The 23300-nt window shown below is 33.7% G+C and overlaps 1 protein-coding gene across 1 annotated transcript; it reads right to left on the reverse strand.

Annotated features, from left to right (window-relative positions):
* Positions 1 to 425: 425 nt before the first annotated feature.
* On the reverse strand, positions 426 to 19578 carry LOC105834582 (fatty acid synthase). The gene is given in 22 exon segments (XM_036282874.1): positions 426 to 573; positions 667 to 921; positions 1093 to 1347; positions 1462 to 1934; positions 2064 to 2895; positions 3003 to 3696; positions 4054 to 4298; positions 4477 to 5501; positions 5588 to 6001; positions 6084 to 6388; positions 6902 to 7401; positions 7529 to 7846; positions 7987 to 8147; positions 8229 to 8260; positions 16284 to 16465; positions 16566 to 16859; positions 17260 to 17678; positions 18183 to 18414; positions 18509 to 18687; positions 18690 to 18758; positions 18952 to 19149; positions 19208 to 19578. Coding segments are annotated over 21 exon segments (7167 nt in total). The 5' UTR covers positions 19124 to 19149; positions 19208 to 19578; the 3' UTR covers positions 426 to 462.
* Between the last annotated feature and the right edge of the window lie 3722 nt (positions 19579 to 23300).

Raw genomic sequence — 23300 nt, forward strand, 5'->3', positions numbered from 1 at the left:
CTCAAAAAGAATTCATAATTGGTGACATACAATTGAGTTCTCTTTTAAACTCTCTGTACAATCTGGTTTAATATTAAAATTTAACGGAAAGAGTAACAAATCGTTACTTTTTAAATAACGGTAACGGTAACGGTAACGAGTTGCTTTTAAAAAGTAACTTTTCCATTCCTGATTATATAATGTAATATTAAAATGCGCACACAACAATAAACACTACTTGTTTACATTTCTATTAATTTTAAGAGAAATAAAAAAGGTAAAAAGTAACCTTATATTTTAGTATATATAATTTATAGACGTTATAATTTATAACATTATTGAAAAATGAAAAAGTGTCAACTGCAATTAATCGTTAAAAATTAATAAAATTATAATTATCAAATAATTATAATTTTATTAATTTTTAACGATTAATTGCAGTTGACACTTTTTCATTTTTCAATAATGTTATAAATTATAACGTCAAATGATAAAAGGTGGTTCCCCATTAATTGCAGCTGACACTTCTTCATTTCTCAATATTGTTACATGATTACCGTCGACGTAATGTACTTGAATCATATTTTGAGTAACCTTAAATAATTATATTTTTTATTAATCCCAGAAGTTTTGATGACTTATTGCAACAAAAAATAAATTATTATAAGTGCAACTTTAAAAAAATACCTTATGCAAACCATAATCTTCATCCGCCATTGATATATGTAATGGTTGTGTAGGTTTTAGCAAAATTATGGGAGATTTAATTGGTGGCAAGGTAGAAGGATCGTAGTGTCGAATAGCGGATGAATGTTTATAAACTGTGATACACAGCGTTTTTAAATTTGCTGGAGACAGTAACGTATTCATAACTAAAAACGATCTTGCAAAAATATCGTATCGCTCCTTCCAAGTATTACATTTCTCCAATTCCATTACAATCTGTTATATTATACATTTTTCAAAATATAAAAGTTTAAATTAAAACAAAAACCCATAAATTACAAATTATAAAATAGGAAATAATATTGATAATAATTTCCACAAAGAATAAAAAGTATTGTATAAATGTACAATAAATTTTAACTTATAAAACTAAGAAAACGATTATACCTTTTTACTAGATCCGGGGGAATAAATTTCCATAATATTAGTTAAAATGACAAACTGAAGATCCGTATCGTTAGAATTTGAGGTAAAATTTTTGTACATCATTTTCATTTGTGCAGGAGTGCCGTCGATAAGAACCAAACGACCTTTGAATTTCATGGCTTCCAATTTTCTTGTTAACTCAATTGCAATAATAGACCCGAAGGAATATCCTACCATTACAAAGTCTTTTCCGCCTTTTAATTTTGGTAATATATGCTGTAAAAATAATAAAGTAAATAGTAAAATATTTCTTGAATTTTAGATCTTATACAATAAAATAATAAAAACTCTATACAATTAAAATATAAAATTATTAGTGCATTTGCTTACATTGGTAAGACGATTAGTTGTTTCCAATATGACATCTGTTGCATCAATATTATTTATGCTATAATGCAAAGATGTTGCTGAAAATTTAATATTTGCTGTTAAATGGTTAAATACCGTTCCACATCCATCAATTCCTGGTACAAGAAAAACTTCAGTCGTAGTATTCTTTTTTTTAGTCGAAAGTTCGAAACAAATTTTGGAGATATAATCTTCGTCTTTTACAATACCAACTAAAAGTTTTATGACATTTGACTCTTCATCAAGATCCTTTTTATTCTGCGCATTATTATCACTGACATCTATTTTGGACATGTTATTAAGTTTCGCAAAAGTGAGATTAGATATCTCTTGTGAAGTAAGAAGTATATCAAATTCTCGCTCCAAAGTTTGTTTGACTTCTACGTTCATCATGGAGTCCATTCCAAGTTCAGCCAGAGATGTATGTTGACTTACAACTTTCATGTCTTTTATATCTGTAATACAAATAGAAAGTTACTTTAACTTGAAGTATAATGTACTACTACTGGTTAGGTAAAATAAAATGATATACTGAATAAATGATATAGTAAATATGTAAAAGAAAAAAGTAAGTTTACATCTACCTAAAATACCGGCGACAGCTTCTGTCGGACTTCCATGTCCGATAGATCCCAATTTCTTTTCAGCTACTATCATACTACTCACAACAGGGTGGCTTTGAAGTAAAAATTTATCAAGTTCGTCAAGACAGTAGGATATTTTTTGTTGTAAGGTACCACCGATAATCACTTCCTTATCGTCCTCCTGCATGTCAGCGACGAGACCCACGTCACCAACAGCTCCCCATTGAATTGCCAATCCGGGTAACCCTTCCTCCGCTCTCTTTTCACACACTCTTTCCATAACAGAGTTAGCCATGCCATAATTCGTCTATCCAGCATTGCCTCTACCACAGGAAACGGAAGAGAACACTACGAAATGCTTTAGTTTAGGGCAAAACTTTCTGGACAGTTTGTCCAAATTTTGTGTCGCTCGAGCCTTTGACTGAAATGACTCTGCAAATGTCTCGGCCGTTTGATTCTTTAGAACATTATCTTTCAACACTACACCGAGGTTGAATATCGCGTCCACTGGTGCTTTGCTTTCTACAGTTCGCAAGAGGTATTCACAACCTTCGGGATCAGCAACATCGATATTCTTGATGATTAACACATTTACACCATATGATTCCCATAGTCGAATCTTCATGCGTTGGTAACCGTTTTTTATCCCATTTCGTGAAACCAATACTATGTTTCTAGCACCACGAAATATTAGCCAGTCTGTTAACTCCAAACCAAATCCACCCAAACCCCCTAATATAATATAACTTTTGTTCTTGAGACAATAATAACGACGATATGCGATAATGGGCTCATTTAAAAGTTTATTTTTTTCTCGAATATTTATAATAATCTGTAAATATGTACATATATTGAAAATAAATATAAATTGTGTATGAAATATTTCTGTGCAACACTGTAACAAATAAATAAATTTTTTTGTTATTAATAATTACATACTTTTCCAATGTGTTTTCCACTCGCCATGTATCTAAAAGCTTCTTCAATATCTGTTTTCGGGAAAACTTTTACTTGGATAGGTTTGATGGTTCCGTTCTTAAGATCATCGTTTATTATTTTATATAATACAGATTTATACTTATGATCATCAATAACTATATTGTCCAATAAAATTCCATGAAAGCTAATACCTTTTTGAAAGTCAAAAGTGCAAAGAAGATTATTAGAAACAAGATCAAATTTTCCGATCTCCAAAAAACGACCGTTTTGAGCTAAACAACGAACGGAGGCAATTAGTTTCTCTTCTGCTAATGAATTCAACACAATGTCAACTCCGCGACCGTTCGTTTGCTGCATTATCATTTGTTCGAAGCTGGTATCTCGAGAATTTCCAATATGTTTATCCAAAATTGTAGGAAACACCTTTTTAATAAAATTGCGTTTGTTGCTTGTGCCTACAGTAGTGAACACTTCGCATCCTTCTTTGAGAGCGACATGAATAGCTGCCTGTCCAATGCCACCAGTACCAGAGTGAATAAGTATTTTATCGCCTTTTCTTATTTTTCCATAAATGTATAAGGCGAGGTAAACTGTACTATAAACGCATGGAACTGTCGCAGCTTCTTCAAATGTCCATGCGTCCGGTACTTTCCAACATAAATCTTTACTTTTTACGACAACATTTGCTATACAACTAAAAAAATTATTTCAAGTCAAGTTTAATTTTTTAATTACAAAAAAAATTTCTTTTTGTTACCAATGCATGAAAAATAGTTCTTTTCTCACGTGTCACTTTACACAAAAGGACAAATATTTTAACTCACAGGTAACAGAAAATATTTTATGCGACATGTGTGGATTAGCTGTTGCCCGCTTGTGCGGGTGGACACACGAGCCAAATACCTATGTCCATATCTCGAACTTACGGGCAATTAGCCGATCCGCACATGTCGCATGTAATATTTTCTATTATCTGTGCGTCGAAATATTGGTCCTTTTGTGTGAAGTAACCGCACAGTTGCATAAATATCTATTTTAAAATATTATTTACTTAGTATAATTTACTCCCAATACTCGTTGCCCTGTGGCATCGAATCCAACGTATTCCAATCCAATAGGATTACATTCAAATAACCGTCCTCGAGAAAGCGCCATATTATTTATTAATTTACCAGTAGTAAGCATTACATCTTTAAAATTAAGGGATGAATATACAACATGTACTAAGTCTTCACGACGATAGCGGACAGATACATCACTTTCTGTCCAACAAAATGTGCTCAGATGACCACAAATCTGTCGAAAGAGAATAAATTATTTTACATAAGATTACGTCATACATATATTGTATATATACTTACATTGTTAATAAAAAAATTACAAATAAAAATCAGACAACTTAAAATATAAAAGTACATAATGTTATTGCGCATCAACACATTGTCGACGTGCTTTAAAAAGATTTTGTACGTACCGTTTGGCTAACGTGAGCGGTAGGAACAGGTTCAACTTCCCGTCGTGGTAATCGTAAATGTCTGTACGAACCCCAAATTTTATTAGTCCGTAATACATTGACAGTCATGTCTTTCTTCAATTGTTCTAAATAGAAGGGGTCTTGAAGAGAAAATTTCGAAGCCTCCGTGTCTTGAATAAACACACCCCTAACACGTTCTCCACCTGGTTCTTTTCTCAAGCAGTTAACAAAACCCAACAGACCACACTCAGAGTCTCCCTCTCCAACAACTATGATTCTACTATCCTCCTCGAGTTTGTTTTCGCCACTTACAAACGGTTTTAAATCATTTAACCAGTTAAAATTATTATTATTTATATGAACAACAATCCGGTTCTTTACATAAACTTTCTTCTTCAGAAGAACAATTATTTCTTTATCAGTGCGTTTTTTAAGAATAACGTTTAATTCGTATTGTTGTTGATACTTGCTGTAGTCACATATGTCGCACTTTTCACGCGTCAACAGATAGCCACCCTCTTTTAGAAATGACAAAAGTCGCTCTAAAGAAGTTTGTTGTTTAGACAAAAGATTAAATCCGGCAGCTATTAAGACTTTATCGTTTACAGTTGGTTTGTTCATATCAGCGATTAAAATATTTTGTGATAAGTCTGCTGAACTAAAACGATTTGGCGATGTTAATAGAGTGATATTTGTTTGTATTAATGGCATATCCTCAAAAGCCTGAATTAGTAACGAAGATGAAAGGAATTCTAATGTAACATCGTCAGCGTTTTCCACCAATTCAATGGCTTTCACTTTAGTGATTTGATGATCTTCCAGCGCGAGTTGCGCCGATATCCGAATCGCTTCATTTAAAGGAATCTCAACGTGATCTTGATGCGCTATAAATCTGTATTGTTCGATAACAGCATCTTGGTTTAATTTCCGACGCGAAATCTGAGTAGCCTTAAGGCCTTGTATCTCTACTCCGCCAGATATAATTGTGTCTATCTCTCTGTATATATGTATCGGTAATAAGACATCTAAAATAACGCTCAATATTACAAAAATTTTCTAAACAATTTATATATTAAAGCAAAACGATACTTAACAAGTGAAAAATATTTACGTTTATTTGTCTGTGTTGCAACAGCCACGTTATTCCTTTCGTAATGTAGCTTGTTAGCATGAAGTGTAGGATCAATCACCAATTTTCGAATACTCGTAGGGACATACAAATTCCTGGTGTCATATCCGATAATATGCATTTGTAGCATGTTATCCATAAATGTTACCCAATTTCCTTTCCAAACGACATGTCCTTTGTTGCCTGAAATGGATGCGCTGTGTAATCCGCGAAACCAACCACTGTACTGGTAGCCACGCAATTTTAATTCTTTGTAGATATCTCGTGCAGTCATATATTCTTCTTCCTTATTTTCTGGTAATATATTTGTAGAAGTAATTTCTTGATCTGCATTCGATATATTTATTCTACCTGTTACTACAATGCTGTTTCCTTCAGTTATTTCAAACTTTCCATCTGCAACATTTTTATATATTTGACGTATTATTACATGTATCTTATTGTTAAGCCGATTTAGAAATACACGTCGCGCAATTACCTTTCTGTATTGCAATCGTTAATTTTGTAGCTTCATTGCTTGATAAATGGGTAGCACGAATAAAGTTTACATCTTCGAATATTATCGGTATTGTTGTATATATTTGCTTTTTTATCATGCCTACAGTTTCCCAAACAAGTGCAAGATAACCTGTTGCCGGTAATAAATTTTTCCCATCTATTATATGTCCACTCATATAATCATAGCCCTCATCGCTAAGTAGGATTTCGACATGCCTTTCTCTGGATTTACAATACTGGTATGATTCGTATCTAGTTATAAACCAATCTTTGGAATGATCCCATCTAATCACATTAAAATGTCATTTACAATATTATTATACAAATTACACAAATTATACAAATAAAAGGATAGCGTGTATTTATTATAGATCCTTTAAAACCGTATTCCTTCATTTCTCGAAAACTAAACATTACACTCTGTTATACTAATAAAAACATGATATGCTTAGATAATTAAAAAAAAAGAAATATATTTATGCCTTTTTATATCAAATCTATTAAGAAGAATCTAACTAAATCTAATCTTTATTCATAGTCGTGTTACATTTGAGTAACAGTATAAGATATTTCGACAAAAGATTTCAGAATTTCAGCTTTTCAAATTTTCAGGTTTTTAGAAATAAAAAGCTTTTAGAAGTTTCTCATAAATGTTAAATATATTATACGAATGACTCATATTAAAGCGGAAAAAAGAAAAGTTACCTGCTATATCAAATTTTAGAGAATCCAATGATACACCTACTTTTTTCTTATATATAAACAACATTTTTTTGTGAGTATTAAAATAGCATGTACCTGATTGATGGAGAGATCATAGGAGTTCCTCGGCTAACTGGAAATTTTACTGGTGGGTATAAATTGGCAACCTGTGGTTGTAAACCACAATTGTAGAGCTTACCAATTCCTTGTAAAAATAGTTCGATATCTTGTTTAGTGCGTTGTTTTAATACAATGTTTGTCACTTTTGGATGCAAGGATTCTTTCAAAATGTGTTGCAAAATGCAGTCTGGTCCGATTTCGATAGTCACAGCGTTACTTGGAATCAGAGGCATTATTTGTTCAAAGAGGACAGTATTTAATATGCTACGCGCATGATAGTCAGCCGATGATAAGTTTGACGCTGAAGTGAACCATTCCGTTCGAGGTATTGAAGAACTGATCCACTTTGAACTCCGTTTCTTTGGCTGTGGTATTACATTGTTTAAGTTTAACAGAAGCTGAGTCTTCACAGTTGCGAGATAAGAACTGTGATATGGTACGTCGCAGTAGAGCTCTTTCACGTGAATATTATTAAGCTAATAATACAAAAATATATAATTTATCACGTGCCGGTGGAATAATTTGAGAACTTAATATTTTGAAAATTATTAAGTTAAATTAAATTTTTTATTTATTTATACGAAATGTAAGATTTAGTTTTACCTGTAATCTTTTTATAAATTTTTTTATGGATTCTGTATGTCCACACACAATGTTACTGTTTTCGCTATTGCGACATATTATTTCAATATCCGTTGAACACATATTTTCTAGGCTTTTGTAATCAAGACTGATAAGTGCCATAGAGCTACGAATTACTTTTCCTTCGACACATGCCAAACCTATAAAGTATGCTGACAAAATGGTTTGTTCAATTGTAAGACATTTATCCGCGTAGGCACAACCGAGTTCCCCAGCGGAATGACTAATCATGTAATCCGGATTAATTCCTAAGGATGTCAAGAGGTCTACTAAGCCAATCTACAAATATGTATGAATAATTTTATAAATAACACTATATTAAATAAATAATTAATACTTATAAAAAAACAATAAAATATATAATGAAGTAAATAGAATGATAATATAATAGTTCATTGTATCTTTGAAATATATTTTACTTGAACAGCAACGATGCCAATAAACGCGTACAACGCGTTTTCGCATACTTTTCCATCTGTTTCTAACAAAATGTCTGTGACATTTATACCATACGGTTTTAAAACTATATCGCACTTTTTTATTGTATTTGCAAATACATGGAATTTTAATAAGTCTTGACCTAATTTTAAATTAAAAATTATATTATTATATAAATGTTATTGTAAATAAATATATTATACAAAATATAAAATATACATACCCATTCCTGGCCATTGCGTGTGTTCAGAAAATTAAAGGACGCATATGCATGAGAAGGTTTCTATGTAGTTGTGTACATTCGTACATGATTGATACCGAGGACGTTGACCGACTCCTCGACGCGACTCACGTCTGATCTTGCTTTGTTTGACCCAATTTCTCTTGACGACGCTACAAACAGACAGTCAGATTTTCATTCATTCTTTCTGAGACGAGCGTCAGAGTAAGACGTTCATTCAGATTACAATACACACGTATTGTAAAGGTTTTCGTTACGTGCCACGTATCTCGTGCAAATTGGTTGCACATTCAAAGTAGAGACTTACCACGGCCAAGTACACTGCATAATCAGTTTCTGCAGACCCTACGGGTTGCTGAAAGATAGAGTTCGAGTTCAATTCCTGCAGTCACCACGACGAGCAGAAAGAGTGAGAGAGAGGGACATTCGACCCTAAATTCTACGGCCTATCGAGAGAGTGAGAGAGAGGGACATTCGACTCTAAATTCTACGGCCTGCTGAGAGAGAGAGACCAGGAGATCGAGCTCCAGGTACACGGAACCTCTGTAGAGAGTTTTCAATTGAGTTCTTGAGAAAGTTTTCATCCTGTTTCGGATTAGCACGACGGCGAACCGACAGGACAGAACTCAATTCAGAGGTTCCCATTCAGCTGTACTATTCAGCAATTATTCAGAGACATTTTCATACCGTCGTACTTTCGAACGTAATCTATTTAGATGCGTTCACATGTTGGCGTCACTATCAGACGTCATTCAATCAACTGTTTAGAGACATTTTTTGATAAATGTTAAACATGTATGAATCAAAAGTTTCAGTGTAACCTTCTTCTGCATATGCGTTAATTACTTGAAATATTGTAAATTCATTTGAAATACTATTGATGTAAAAATCTAGAATCACTGTAATGTTCCGTAATTCTCATTACGCTTATCATTCTCAACTAATTTTATGATTCATTTGTAAATATTACGATTATAATATGATTGCATAAAGCTTATGGTATGGAATGCATGATTATTAATTTGAATAACCGTTTGACGTTATTGTATGAATAATTTTATAATTTATTAACCCTAGTAATTTCTGATTGTTGTGTATTCTTATATGTATTCTATTCTATATGTGTGTAATTCCATATGTGTTATTTACTATATTTGTTGTGAACGTCCGTCATTAACCGAATTGTCATAAAGTAATCAGAATATTCATAGATTATTCAGACTTGTCATAGATTAAATTTTATATTCTGCCAAAATTATTTTAAAGTTATTAAATTTTTCTGCCACCTTTATTTGACTCTGTAATCATTTTCAACCGGCGTGCTTGTTTATTAAACATTTTTTGGTCCTTTGAGCCGGATATATATAAAAAAAAAAAAAAAAAAGAGAAGAGAACGGAGAATTATTGAAGATGAGGCTCAGCCACGTGCAAGCTCACATTGAGCAACAGTTTATTTTATCTAAATTCATAACGAAGGCATATGATAGTTTTGTTGGTGACGGATTGTCAGATGTTACTACGAATAGAGTAAAGTCTCGCTTGTCGACCTTGAAAGATGACTGGGAGCGTTTCTGCTTGGAACACAAGGCAATATTAGTAGCAATGCACGAATTAAATGACGATGATCGTCTTGTTATTCAAAGTCACGTATATTTTACTACAAATCTTTATTCTCAAACTCATGAATATTACGTTAATGTAGTTGACAAAATAAATTCTTTACTCGAGTCTGAGCAGGAAGGCGTTCCTAGTACACCGTCTACTCAGGTCGCATCATTCTCCTCTCCTGAAATTCCGGCATTCTTTCATCATGCGCGTCTCCCACGACTTGATCTCCCAAAATTTAACGGAACTCCGTCGGATTGGCTTTCATTTAAAGATTTATTTCAATCGCTTGTTATTTCAAATCCGACATTGTCATCCGTAGAAAAGCTTCAGTATTTGATAATCAGTCTCACTGGCTCCGCCGCCTCAATATTAAAAAATACAACGTTATCAGCTGAAAATTTTCAGAGATCATGGGATGCACTAAATTCATTTTATGAAAATAAACGTCTTCTCGTTCACGCAGCAATGAATTCATTGTTTTCAATCAAGCGCATGACGAAAGAATCTGCCGTGGAACTAAAGAAATTATATACACAAGTTATGCAAATTTACCGAAATTTCGAAAGTTTAGAACGCCCTGTCTCGACATGGGATGATTTTCTTATTTTTGTCGTGGTGCAACGTCTCGATTCCGAATCTGTTAAGGCTTGGGAGAAACAATTAGGATCATCCAAGGAGCCGCCTACTTGGCAACAATTTAGTGAATTTCTCATTTCTCAATTGTTAACTCTTCAAGCATTTGAAAATTCTCGATCTGGTTTACTCCCACTACAGCCAAATTCAAAAGCAGTCAAATCTCATTATCAAGGAAAGTCAACCGAAAATAAAGTAAATAGTTCATTCATCTGCCCTATCTGCTCATCAAATCATTATGTATCTAAATGTTTACAGTACACTTCGAAATCTGTTCCGCAAAAAGTCGCGCTTATCAACAAGCACAAATTATGCTTCAATTGCTTAGGAACGCATCGAGTCTCGGCCTGTCAAATAACAAAGCGCTGTCAGAAATGCGGACGGCGTCATCATACATCAATTCATAAAGAATATAATAAGTTTAATTCATCTAAACACGACACTACTAAAAAATCCGTCGAATCATCGGATAGTTCGACACCTTCAATTTCCTCTGAAGCTCAGACTCTTCATTCCAGTTGACTAAATAATAACATTCCGTGTGTTCTTCTTGCTACGGCGAGGGTGCTGGTTATATCACCTACCAAAGAAACCTTCGAAATCCGAGCCTTACTTGATCAAGGATCGGAAATCTCTTTGATTTCAGAACGTATCGTTCAGCAACTTCGACTTCCTCGAAATCACTCATCAATTTCTTTGGTAGGAATCGGTGCACAACATTCCAATAAAACTAAGGGTGTCACAACTATTAAATTAAGAGATCGTTTTAATAAGTTTGATTTTTCAATTCAAGCACACATTTTACGTAAACTTACTACATCAATTCCTTCTACTCAAATTAACAAACCAATATGGCCGCACCTAAAAGGACTGCAATTGGCAGATCCGAATTTTCTTTCCCCTCGGTCCATCGATTTAATTTTAGGCGCCGATATATATGGACATATTATTGAAAATAAAGTTATCAAGGGACCCCCACATTCACCCACTGCTCAATTCACAAAACTTGGATGGATTGTGTCCGGTCCAACAGACACTAACGTTTCTAGTAATACCTCGCACAGCTACCATGTATCTGTCGATGATGAACTTTACAGATTATTACATCGTTTTTGGGAAATAGATGAGATTCCTTCCGTAAACACTTCATCTTTATCTTCCGCTGATCAAGAGTGCGAAAATCATTTCGTATCTACACACAGTCGAGACGCTCATGGTCGATACATCGTTAAACTACCGTTCAAACGGTCTCCTGATCAGTTAGGCAACTCACGAAATAAGGCCGTTCGATTAAGTACAAACTTATCCAACAAGTTTTCAACTAATTCTGTTTACGCCCAGTTATATTCAAAATTCATGTCCGAATATGAAAGCTTAGAACACATGCAAATAGTCCCTGAATCTCAACCTGAACCTCAACCTGTGTATTACCTTCCCCATCATGGAGTTATGAGAGAGCACAGTCTCACCACCAAACTCCGGGTTGTTTTCAATGGTTCCAGTCGAACTACCTCCGGCGTATCGTTAAATGATCTTCTTCACACAGGAGCAAAACTCCAAACAAATCTATTTGATGTTCTCGTGTGGTTCAGGAAATTTCATTGTGTCTTTGTCTCTGATATGGAGAAGATGTACAGGCAAATCAAGGTTCATCCAGAAGATTGGAAATTCCAACGTATTCTGTGGTTCAATCAGAGCAACTGTCTTCGTACATATGAACTAACTACCGTCACATATGGACTAGCTTGTGCTCCTTTTTTGGCACTTCGTACTTTACTTCAACTTATTGAAGACGAAGGTCAAAACTTTCCTCGTGCCATTCCATCGTTGACAAAAGGGCGATATGTCGATGATGTATTTGGAGGCGCAGATTCCATCGACGAAGTTCAACCGATCATTACTCAATTAAATCAACTCTGCATGGCGGGCGGTTTCACTCTCCGAAAGTGGATAAGTAATTATCCTTCCATTCTTAAAGACATTCCAACTGAACATCAAACGAACCTTACATCGCTAGAATTCAAAGATAGTACAGTTTTTAACGCATTAGGATTATGCTGGCAACCAGCAATTGATGCCTTTCAATTTACCTTAAAACTTCCTTCTACAAAACACATTACGAAACGATCTATCTTGTCCACCATTTCAACATTGTTCGATCCCCTAGGTTTGCTATCTCCAATCACTATTAAAGCAAAAATACTCATTCAAGAATTGTGGGCCATTAAACTCGATTGGGATGACCATCTTCCTATGATGGTAACCAACAAGTGGACCACGTTTCTCAATACTCTTCAAGAAATGACTCATCTCACGTTTCCTCGTTGGCTTGGATGCAAGTCAACGGATAAAATCGAAATTCATGGTTTCTGTGATGCTTCCCAACAAGCAGCTGCTGCCGCTGTATATCTTAGATCTACAGATTCAAATGGCATCATTTCAATAAATCTTGTGGCTTCAAAGACAAAAGTCGCTCCATTAAAGAAACTTACGATACCCAGACTCGAACTTTCCGGAGCTGTTCTGTTAGTAAAGTTAAGTTCACACATATTGAAGGTACTTGAAATTGGAAATATTCCTATTTATCTGTGGACGGATTCTGCCATTACATACACGTGGATTAATAATCATCCATCTCGATGGAAAGAATTCGTTCACAACCGAGTGTGTTACATTCAGGAAACCTTACCTTCCGCACGTTGGAAATTTGTTCCGGGTAATGAGAATCCGGCTGATCTTGCTACCCGAGGATTGACTCCCATTCAATTATCGGAACACCCAACATGGTGGACCGGACCCCCATGGCTGTCACAAAATTCCTCAAAGTGGCCACAGCCACCCAAGGCACTTTCTGTTAACGAAAACCTTGAAGAACGTCCAGTTAAGATTTTCACAACTAATCTCACGCCTCCACCACTTTGGGATCTTGTTCATAAATATTCCACAGTAATGAAATTGTTCCGCATTACTGCCATTTGTCAGCGTGTACTTGCTCGAATGCGCAAGCATCCACAATCATCATTAACAATCCCACTAACCACACAAGAAATAGACAATGCACGATTTTTCTGGATAAAACATATTCAAAATTCTTCATTTGGTCAAGAAAAAAGACTCCTTTCGAGCGGACAATCATTGCCTAAATCTCATTCACTTGCTAGACTAACTCCCTTTCTTGACGCTACCGGATTACTACGAATAGGAGGTCGCCTTCAGGCCTCATTATTACCTCCGAACGCAAAACATCCTCTGATTCTTCCGAGAAAGTCACCGTTAACCTCGTTGATTATTTTAGACTCCCATTTACGAACAATGCATGGAGGAACACAACTCACGCTTAATTATATCAGAAACAACTATTGGATCGTTGGAGGGCGGGCTCCTATACGCTCTTTTATTTTGAAGTGTGTAAAATGCACTCGATATCGACAAAGTCGAGCTCAACAACTAATGGGACAACTTCCATCTGAACGAATCACACCTTCGCGTCCTTTCTTGCACTCAGGCGTTGACTATGCTGGCCCTTTCACTATAAAAACCTGGAAAGGAAAAAATGCCAAAACGTATAAGGCATATATGGTTTTGTTCGTTTGTTTTTCGACTTCGGCAATTCATCTAGAATTGGTCACTGATTATACCACCGAGGCATTTATTGGAGCATATAAACGTTTCACCTCTCGAAGAGGAATATGTGCGACGTTGACTAGCGATTGCGGAACAAATTTCACAGGAGCAGATTGCGAATTGAAAAGATTATTTTCTTCCTCAACAAAGGAACTAGGCGAGTTGGCATCCGTCCTAGCGAACGACGGCACTCAATGGAAGTTTCATCCTCCGGCTGCTCCTCACTTTGGAGGAAAATGGGAGGCTGGAGTTAAGTCCGTCAAATATCATTTAAAACGCGTAGTGGGAGATACATTGCTCACGTTTGAGGAGATGAATACGTTGCTAACTCAAATTGAGGCAGTACTCAATTCACGGCCCTTGAGTCCTCTTACGGATGATCCTGATGACCTTCAGGCCTTGACTCCTGGGCACTTTCTCGTGGGAAATGCACCTTCAGTCATTCCCGAACCATCGTTGGAGACAGTAAAGTCTTCACGACTTTCTCGATGGCAATTGACCCGTCAAATGTTGGATAGTTTCTGGTCGCGATGGTCCAGGGAATGTCTGCAGCGCTACTATTCTATTCATAAGTGGAATCAACCATCTCCATCTCTGTCAAATGGCTCCCTTGTGCTAGTCATTGACGAGCGCTACCCTCCGTCTAAATGGCCTCTAGGGCGCATAATTCAAACTCACCCGGGCCCTGATGGTCTTGTACGAGTCGTGTCCATTCGGACACAAAAATCAATTCTAAAACGACCAATTGCAAAACTCTGCCCATTACCTATCAACAATGATAGTCTCTAATTTGTTCATTAACGGAGGTTAATGAAGGCGGGCGGTAATGTTCAGAAAATTAAAGGACGCATATGCATGAGAAGGTTTCTATGTAGTTGTGTACATTCGTACATGATTGATACCGAGGACGTTGACCGACTCCTCGACGCGACTCACGTCTGATCTTGCTTTGTTTGACCCAATTTCTCTTGACGACGCTACAAACAGACAGTCAGATTTTCATTCATTCTTTCTGAGACGAGCGTCAGAGTAAGACGTTCATTCAGATTACAATACACACGTATTGTAAAGGTTTTCGTTACGTGCCACGTATCTCGTGCAAATTGGTTGCACATTCAAAGTAGAGACTTACCACGGCCAAGTACACTGCATAATCAGTTTCTGCAGACCCTACGGGTTGCTGAAAGATAGAGTTCGAGTTCAATTCCTGCAGTCACCACGACGAGCAGAAAGAGTGAGAGAGAGGGACATTCGACCCTAAATTCTACGGCCTATCGAGAGAGTGAGAGAGAGGGACATTCGACTCTAAATTCTACGGCCTGCTGAGAGAGAGAGACCAGGAGATCGAGCTCCAGGTACACGGAACCTCTGTAGAGAGTTTTCAATTGAGTTCTTGAGAAAGTTTTCATCCTGTTTCGGATTAGCACGACGGCGAACCGACAGGACAGAACTCAATTCAGAGGTTCCCATTCAGCTGTACTATTCAGCAATTATTCAGAGACATTTTCATACCGTCGTACTTTCGAACGTAATCTATTTAGATGCGTTCACATGTTGGCGTCACTATCAGACGTATTCAATCAACTGTTTAGAGACATTTTTTGATAAATGTTAAACATGTATGAATCAAAAGTTTCAGTGTAACCTTCTTCTGCATATGCGTTAATTACTTGAAATATTGTAAATTCATTTGAAATACTATTGATGTAAAAATCTAGAATCACTGTAATGTTCCGTAATTCTCATTACGCTTATCATTCTCAACTAATTTTATGATTCATTTGTAAATATTACGATTATAATATGATTGCATAAAGCTTATGGTATGGAATGCATGATTATTAATTTGAATAACCGTTTGACGTTATTGTATGAATAATTTTATAATTTATTAACCCTAGTAATTTCTGATTGTTGTGTATTCTTATATGTATTCTATTCTATATGTGTGTAATTCCATATGTGTTATTTACTATATTTGTTGTGAACGTCCGTCATTAACCGAATTGTCATAAATTAATCAGAATATTCATAGATTATTCAGACTTGTCATAGATTAAATTTTATATTCTGCCAAAATTATTTTAAAGTTATTAAATTTTTCTGCCACCTTTATTTGACTCTGTAATCATTTTCAACCGGCGTGCTTGTTTATTAAACAGCGTGCCTAGAGCAGAAAATATAAACCAAACAGGTCTTTTTATGCTTTCACAATTTTGAATTTCTTTTATTGAATTATCTTGTATCATGTTATTAAGTATAATAAATCCTCTCCATGGATGACCATCTATAACGTCAGTAAAGATGTCGTGTAGTAATCGAATATATTCTATGTCTGTTGAATGACTAACGACCTAAAATTTAAAAAATTTTTTAACACCAAGATTACAAAAATAAAATATACTGTTTAATTATTAAAAATAATGCTAAAATTGTTTTCAAATATCTACTAACGTCGTTTAAAAATATTTTCACTGATTCTTCAGTGCGACCAGATAGTATTACAAGTCTAGGTAAATCATCATTTGTTGCTCAATTATTAATTTTCTGTTTGCTATTCCATTTTAACAACATATGAGCGTTAGCTCCCCCAAAACCGAAAGAATTGATACCTATAAAACCATTTTTAAGTGGCATTGGTTCTTTGACTACGCAAATAGTTCCATTTATTAAAGCATCTATATCGTTCCGTGGTGATGTGTAATTGATGTTTGGCGGTACAAAACCAGTTTCGAATGCTAATAGAGCCTTAAAAAATTAAATCAATTTGTCAATCATATATCGGTCGAATAATTAACTTACCATAACTTTTTTATTAACCATTTATTATATTACGTATAATATATATGAATTTCAATGTCTACCAAACTTGGAAGATATTCTCAATCTTATAATTAACCTTCGCAAAACAATTAATCTGACATTATATTATATTCTATCTGACATTATTATTTGTCGTCAATTTGACCAAAATGATGGCAAATAACAACTGTTCGCTACCTGGATATGTGTTTAAATAACATGTCAAATAATTTTTGTATAAAATAAATCTTCTTTCTTTGTTTGTATGTACATTTGTATACAATGTGTGGATAATTAAAATAAAGATACATTTCGAAATAAGAAATGATAATACTATTTGTTTTACCTTAACTATCTGAGTAAAACCACTTGCAGGTTCAGCATGACCAAGGTTAGATTTGACGGAACCAATCATTAATGGCGTTTTTCTGTTCTTACAAAAAACATCATGAAGAGCTTTGACTTCCTGAAGATCGCCAACTTTGGTTGCGGTACCATGTGCTTCAATGTAATCCAAGCAAGATATCGGTATTTTACACTCATTGTAAAATTCTGTTAGTAAAGTACTTTGCATAAGCGACGATGGATACGTTATTCCTTCTTTTTTATAGCCATCGCTATTTAATTTAATATACGGACATATGGCATAAATCCGTTTTGCATTCTTTGCTTTCTGTAAGTATGCCACTGCTATCGTATCGCTACGCGAATATCCATCTGCTGCGATGTCAAAAGGCCTGCAGTAACCATCGGATGACAAAACACCTCAAAGAATACAAAATATAAATCAATTTTCCTAAATGTGTATATATATATATATATATATATATATATATATATACACGTACTCATTTAGTATAAATTGACATATATTTTGTCAATTTATGCTAAATTTAAGTTACCGGACAAATTTAAATTTGAATTTTGTATACGTATACATATAGTACATACCCATATGTAAATATGTATAAAAGTAATCCTACAAAAAATCTCTACCTCCCGAATTTAGGATAACATTTCTATTATATTTTTGTTTCTTAAATATATAAAACTTAATTATAAAACTTATCCGAAAGTATACCCAAAAGAATTAGAATATTATTTGCCTTATCAGAAACCAATATCTTAGTTTGGCAAACATTTTAGTACAAAAATTTTTCTCAAGATTAGGCCAGTGAATGTTGAATTAATTTTTTATTAAATGAGAAAATGTAATTTTTTAGACTTTTATGCGTAATACATTAAGTAAGAAATTAATTTAAAAGATACCTAGACGTGAAAATTGAAGGTTTAAAACGGGATGAAAACATATATTTGCACATCCAATTATGGCATCCTCGCATTTACCCGACATGATGAAATCATAACCAACGGCCATGGCATAAAGACTCGAACTGCATGCCGTATCGATTGTATATGATGGTCCTTTCACATCCAAATAGTGTGAAAGCGCGGTTGCTGTTGTAGATTTACTACATCCAACAACTTTCAAATCACCTACCTAATTACGAAATCTGAGTACATTACAATTTTCCGCATGTTAATGATAAATGCGATTTCTTTTCAGTATCGTTATAATTTAATAAATTTTTTACCTGAATATTATTATATAAAAATTTCTCTTGCATTTCAACAAAAGATATCCCTATTATTACGGCAGTATTTTTTCCTCGCAGTTGTTTTGGGTTAATCCCTGCATCAATAATTGCTTCGTAAGAATGTTCTAATAACATTCTCGCCTCAGGTGAAAATGTATGTGCTTGCTCGAAAGATAATCCAAAAAGTCCGCATCAAATTTTTCTACATTATTAATTGTTCCCATACGGCTTGGTAAGTCCGGATGCTCTAATAAAAGATCGACAGATTCACATATACCTTAATTATTTATTTATTTTTTATATAAAATTAAATTATATACAACACTTCTTTAACATATTAATGTTTAATTACACATGCATATATACTCAAAATTATTGTAGAAAAAGTAACATATTCTAGCAATCAGGCGTAAAATCATAATTATATATCAATTATTTACCTATTTTCCATCGGCCATGATCCATTCCAACAAGATCGATTTTATTAAATAAATTTTCTCGTAACTGTTGTATATTATTTGAATTTGGAAATTTGCCAGCAATTCCAGAAATAACAATCTCCTCGCCTGAATCAATACTTTTCCGCGAGCCAAATACTTCTTTATCATCCATAATTTTAATTATTTCTTTTGGATAATCTAGAAAAAAAACTATGCGTATATTATGTACTTATTTTTTCCATTCTGTTAACTATACCTATATGTGTGTGTGTATATGTATATATGGTTTTAAACTTCTCAATGTCACTATGATATCGTTTCAATAGCACAGGAAAAGTAACTCTGATCCACTTAACGAAAAGCTCCTTTATATAAACAATTCAAATGACTATTGCAATGCAATTTAGTAGAATTTCATAACTATTCATTAATGCTATTTATATATTGCTCTTTAGCTTTTGCTTTTATCACTTTATAATTATAATTGTAAGAACTTCCTTTGCGTTATGGCGGGTCAATAAGTGAGGTCTCTCTGGTTTTTAATGATTCTCACGATTTGTTAATCTTTTACAGTCGGTTTTTTTGCTTTTTGATAGTTCGGGATACCTAACTGTTTAAAAAATATATGTGACACAAATTTGTATTTATTTTTACGTGCTGTAAATAAACTAATATTAAAAATTTGCAGCTTTTTTAAAATAAATTAATTTTTTTTATAAAAGAGTGCCAATTTCTTTGAAACTTTGCATCTGGGAGATCGCTGATTACGAATCCGTCAGATTTTCGAAAATGATGGATACAGCAGGTATAAAATTAAAAATTTAACTAATTTCCGTGAAATTTAATATCTATAGGAGTTTTTTCATATTGAATCCGCCATTTTGAATTTTGAAAATCTGACAACGGATTTGTAATTAGCACTTTGAAAAATCCCTAGGTACTAAGTTTTGTATGATTTGGTTTAATTTCTAGCTTTACGTCCGTCATATTGGATCCGCCATTTTTTATTTAAAAAATCTGACATTAGATTCATAATAAACGACCCAAAAAGCTCTTGGTTACAGAGTTTTATTGAAACAAGAAGTATTCGTGGTTTGAAGGGCTGAGAGAGAGAAAGAGAGAGAAAAAGAGAGAAAAAGAGTGAGAGAGAGAGAGAGAGAGAGAGAAAGAGAGAAATAGGTGGAAAGGGAGAAGAAACAAGAGTGAAAAGAAAGAAAATTATAATATTAAAATAAAAATGCAAAATACGTCTTTTTTAAAATTATGTATAGAATTAAAATATTTATTAATAACTTTTTTTAATATTGTTACGATCGCGCTGGACGCTCAATGCATTTTGACTCTCAGCTGCGCGGCGGCCTCTTTAGCAACCATGTTGTTTACGCGAGCGCGCTCATCAGATTTGATCCGGAGCTGTCAATCCGAACGGACGTGCTCTGTTTTTCTGTTTATGAACGATCTCTGTATTTTCAAGTCACATTAAAGAGTTTTAGCAGAAAGAGAGAGTTTCTTATTTCGTGCGGGAGAGCGCGAGTGAGAGTGCGAGACAGACTTGCCGGGCAAACGCTACAATATGAAATTATGTAATAGAAAATTGTTAGTACTACGTCACTTTATTATTAGATAGTATTTCTTAAATATTATCTAAAGTAGAACTTAAAAAATTTAAATATAAATATAAATTAAAAAGCATCTTCTACTAAATTGTATAGTATAGTTTTGATAATACAGTTTTTATATTTTGCAATTATTGAAATTAATTAAGGACATATTGATTCGTTTATATTTACAAACGGTATATATAATATTCTGTTATATCTTTACCTTTTTAGAAACACTTTTAAGAAATCTGAGTGCGGGTCATAAAGTACAAAGTCATTATTTTATTCAGTCAATAATACTTTCTAATAAATTTATACTCGTATTTTTGTGCTCTAATAAATTTGTAGATATATGTAAAAGAATCATGTAAAAACGGAAGATCAAAAAATGACGGCGTCACTATTGAATTCACTTGGCGTGAGCCACTACCGTATTTCTTGATATTTTAACATAATTGATTTCATTAAAAAATTCCACATGTTATTTGATTAGTGTTTGACCTTTTCTTATTTAAAAAATCTTATTTGACGTAATACGTGTCAATGTTATTGAAAAGTTTATAAATTCTTTTTGTGAAGAAAATTGCATTTCAAAGGTAAATTATTAATACGTTTTATATACCAAATTATCTATTTATTGTTGCTTCAAGACGCTCTTTTTCAGTCACACTCACTCGCGAAAAGAAAGCTAGGCGAGATTTTAATATAACATCAATTTTATTTCAAAAACAGAAACAAATTTGCAACGCGTTCAACTCTTGCAACGGCAGGAGTTCGACACAGAACTGAACATGTTTTTATTTACAAACAACAACCTCGTTGCTAAACATAAATCTCTCCCGGCAACTGGTCGATCGATGTTATCTATCATTGCAAACTAATGTTTAAACTAGCAAATATGATTGTTTGACTTTTAAACAAAATTATTGTTTTTTTAATAACATTTTTTTGGAAGAATTTAAATTTTTTAACTTAAATAATAATATTTATTTATACAAGATAATTGTTTCTTTTAAACAAAATATTTTACAATATTAGTACATTAATTCTTACCAACCGGTATATGTTAAACATATCAATGAATTCTAAATCGCTCAACGGTATACAGTGGTTCTTAGTGGTGAATATAATTTTTCTATTAAATTAAATTTCTTAGCTTTATTTTTAAACTGCGCGCCGACAGGTTTCGTCAGACTTGAAGTTACACAGTTACTAAGCTAAATTTTCGATGCTCAAGAGCCAATGTACTACATTGCAAGCAAAGTAAAGTCCACATGGGTTAGCGACTTGGACGGGGTGGGTGCGGGAGGGAGGGCCGAAGGCCCCTCTTGCACCCCCCGTGTGTGTGTGTGTGTGTGTGTGTGTGTGTAAAACATTCTCTGCACCACATGGGTTTGCGACTTTCCATGCAAAAGATTAACAAGATCCTTATACTTTCACGCATTTTCATATGCATTTGTATCATAATATATTATATTGTTACTAGAAACCATATGTAGAAAGTAATCATGGAGCAACGCTAAGCAACAAAGGAGCAATCGTTTTATGTTGAATTTACTCGCAGGGGACAGCAGGAAATACGTTTGTTTAAGAAAACGAATGGTTTATTGCTAAAATATTAAAGAAAACTAATTATACGAGTGGAGCGATTGAATATCACTACAGAGCAAGCAAGGAGCAATCGTTCTACCAACAAAAGCAATAGAAAATGTCAATGTTATAAACAATAACGTTTGAATATTTCCGCCATCGGTTGCCGAGCGAAGCAGTTACGGTAGGCGGCGGCGATAGGTGGCGGCGGCGTCACTTGTGAAATTAATAATTTGTTAATTTTTCAATATAAATGCAATAAATCATGAAAATAATTATAGAGCAATGCTAAGCAATGAAGGAGCAATTGTTTTATACTTTCCTTTTTTCCATACAGCTATTATAAATAGGTTTTTTATTAAAAAGAAAAAATTTTACGTTTTTTGTTAATATTTCGAAAAATATTAATTTTAAAAAGGGAGCAATTGTGGATTCTGATGGAGCAATGAAGGAGCAATAGTTTAAGTTTTTTTTTCTTCTTAAATATGGACTTGCAGCGCCAACGTATTTCTGGTGTCGCCATGTGTACTAAGATTGCAGTCGGTAATTCCATCTCTCATGGTAAAAAGTTGGGACAGCCATTAAAACTCACCCTGTACATATATCTTTACGTTCTTTTTAACAAAATAAAAAAATTTGTTACAAAGTTTTTTGCTTTGTCAAAAAAAAAAAAAAAATAAAAAGACACTTATTTGTTATACCTTTGTATAGTGTTACGGCTCTTTATAAAAATTTTAACATTGATTAAATTATATAAATTTATAATAAATTTGTATATGGTATTTTTTTTGAACTAATTTCGAACCAATCGTGTGAATTCATAAGGAATTTGAATATTGAATTCTTTTTTAATTCATTTTAACTAAATTATGTGAATTCATAACAAATTTAAACATGGTACTCTTCTTGAACTCATTTCGAACAGATTACGTAAATTCTTAAAGAATTAAAAAAGGTGAATTTTTTTTTAACTTAAAAGGATCATCTGTGCTATTTGGGAGGTTATTAAAAAATTTATAAGAACTTATTGTGAAAAAAATAGCATTTTATTGGTAATTTACTAATACATTATATGCAAAATCATCTACATATGATTACACTTAATGACAAAAAAGACTCATAGAAAAAAATTAAACATATGTTTCCTTATTATTTATT

This window comes from Monomorium pharaonis, chromosome 2, assembly GCF_013373865.1.
Source record: "Monomorium pharaonis isolate MP-MQ-018 chromosome 2, ASM1337386v2, whole genome shotgun sequence".
NCBI lineage: Eukaryota > Metazoa > Arthropoda > Insecta > Hymenoptera > Formicidae > Monomorium > Monomorium pharaonis.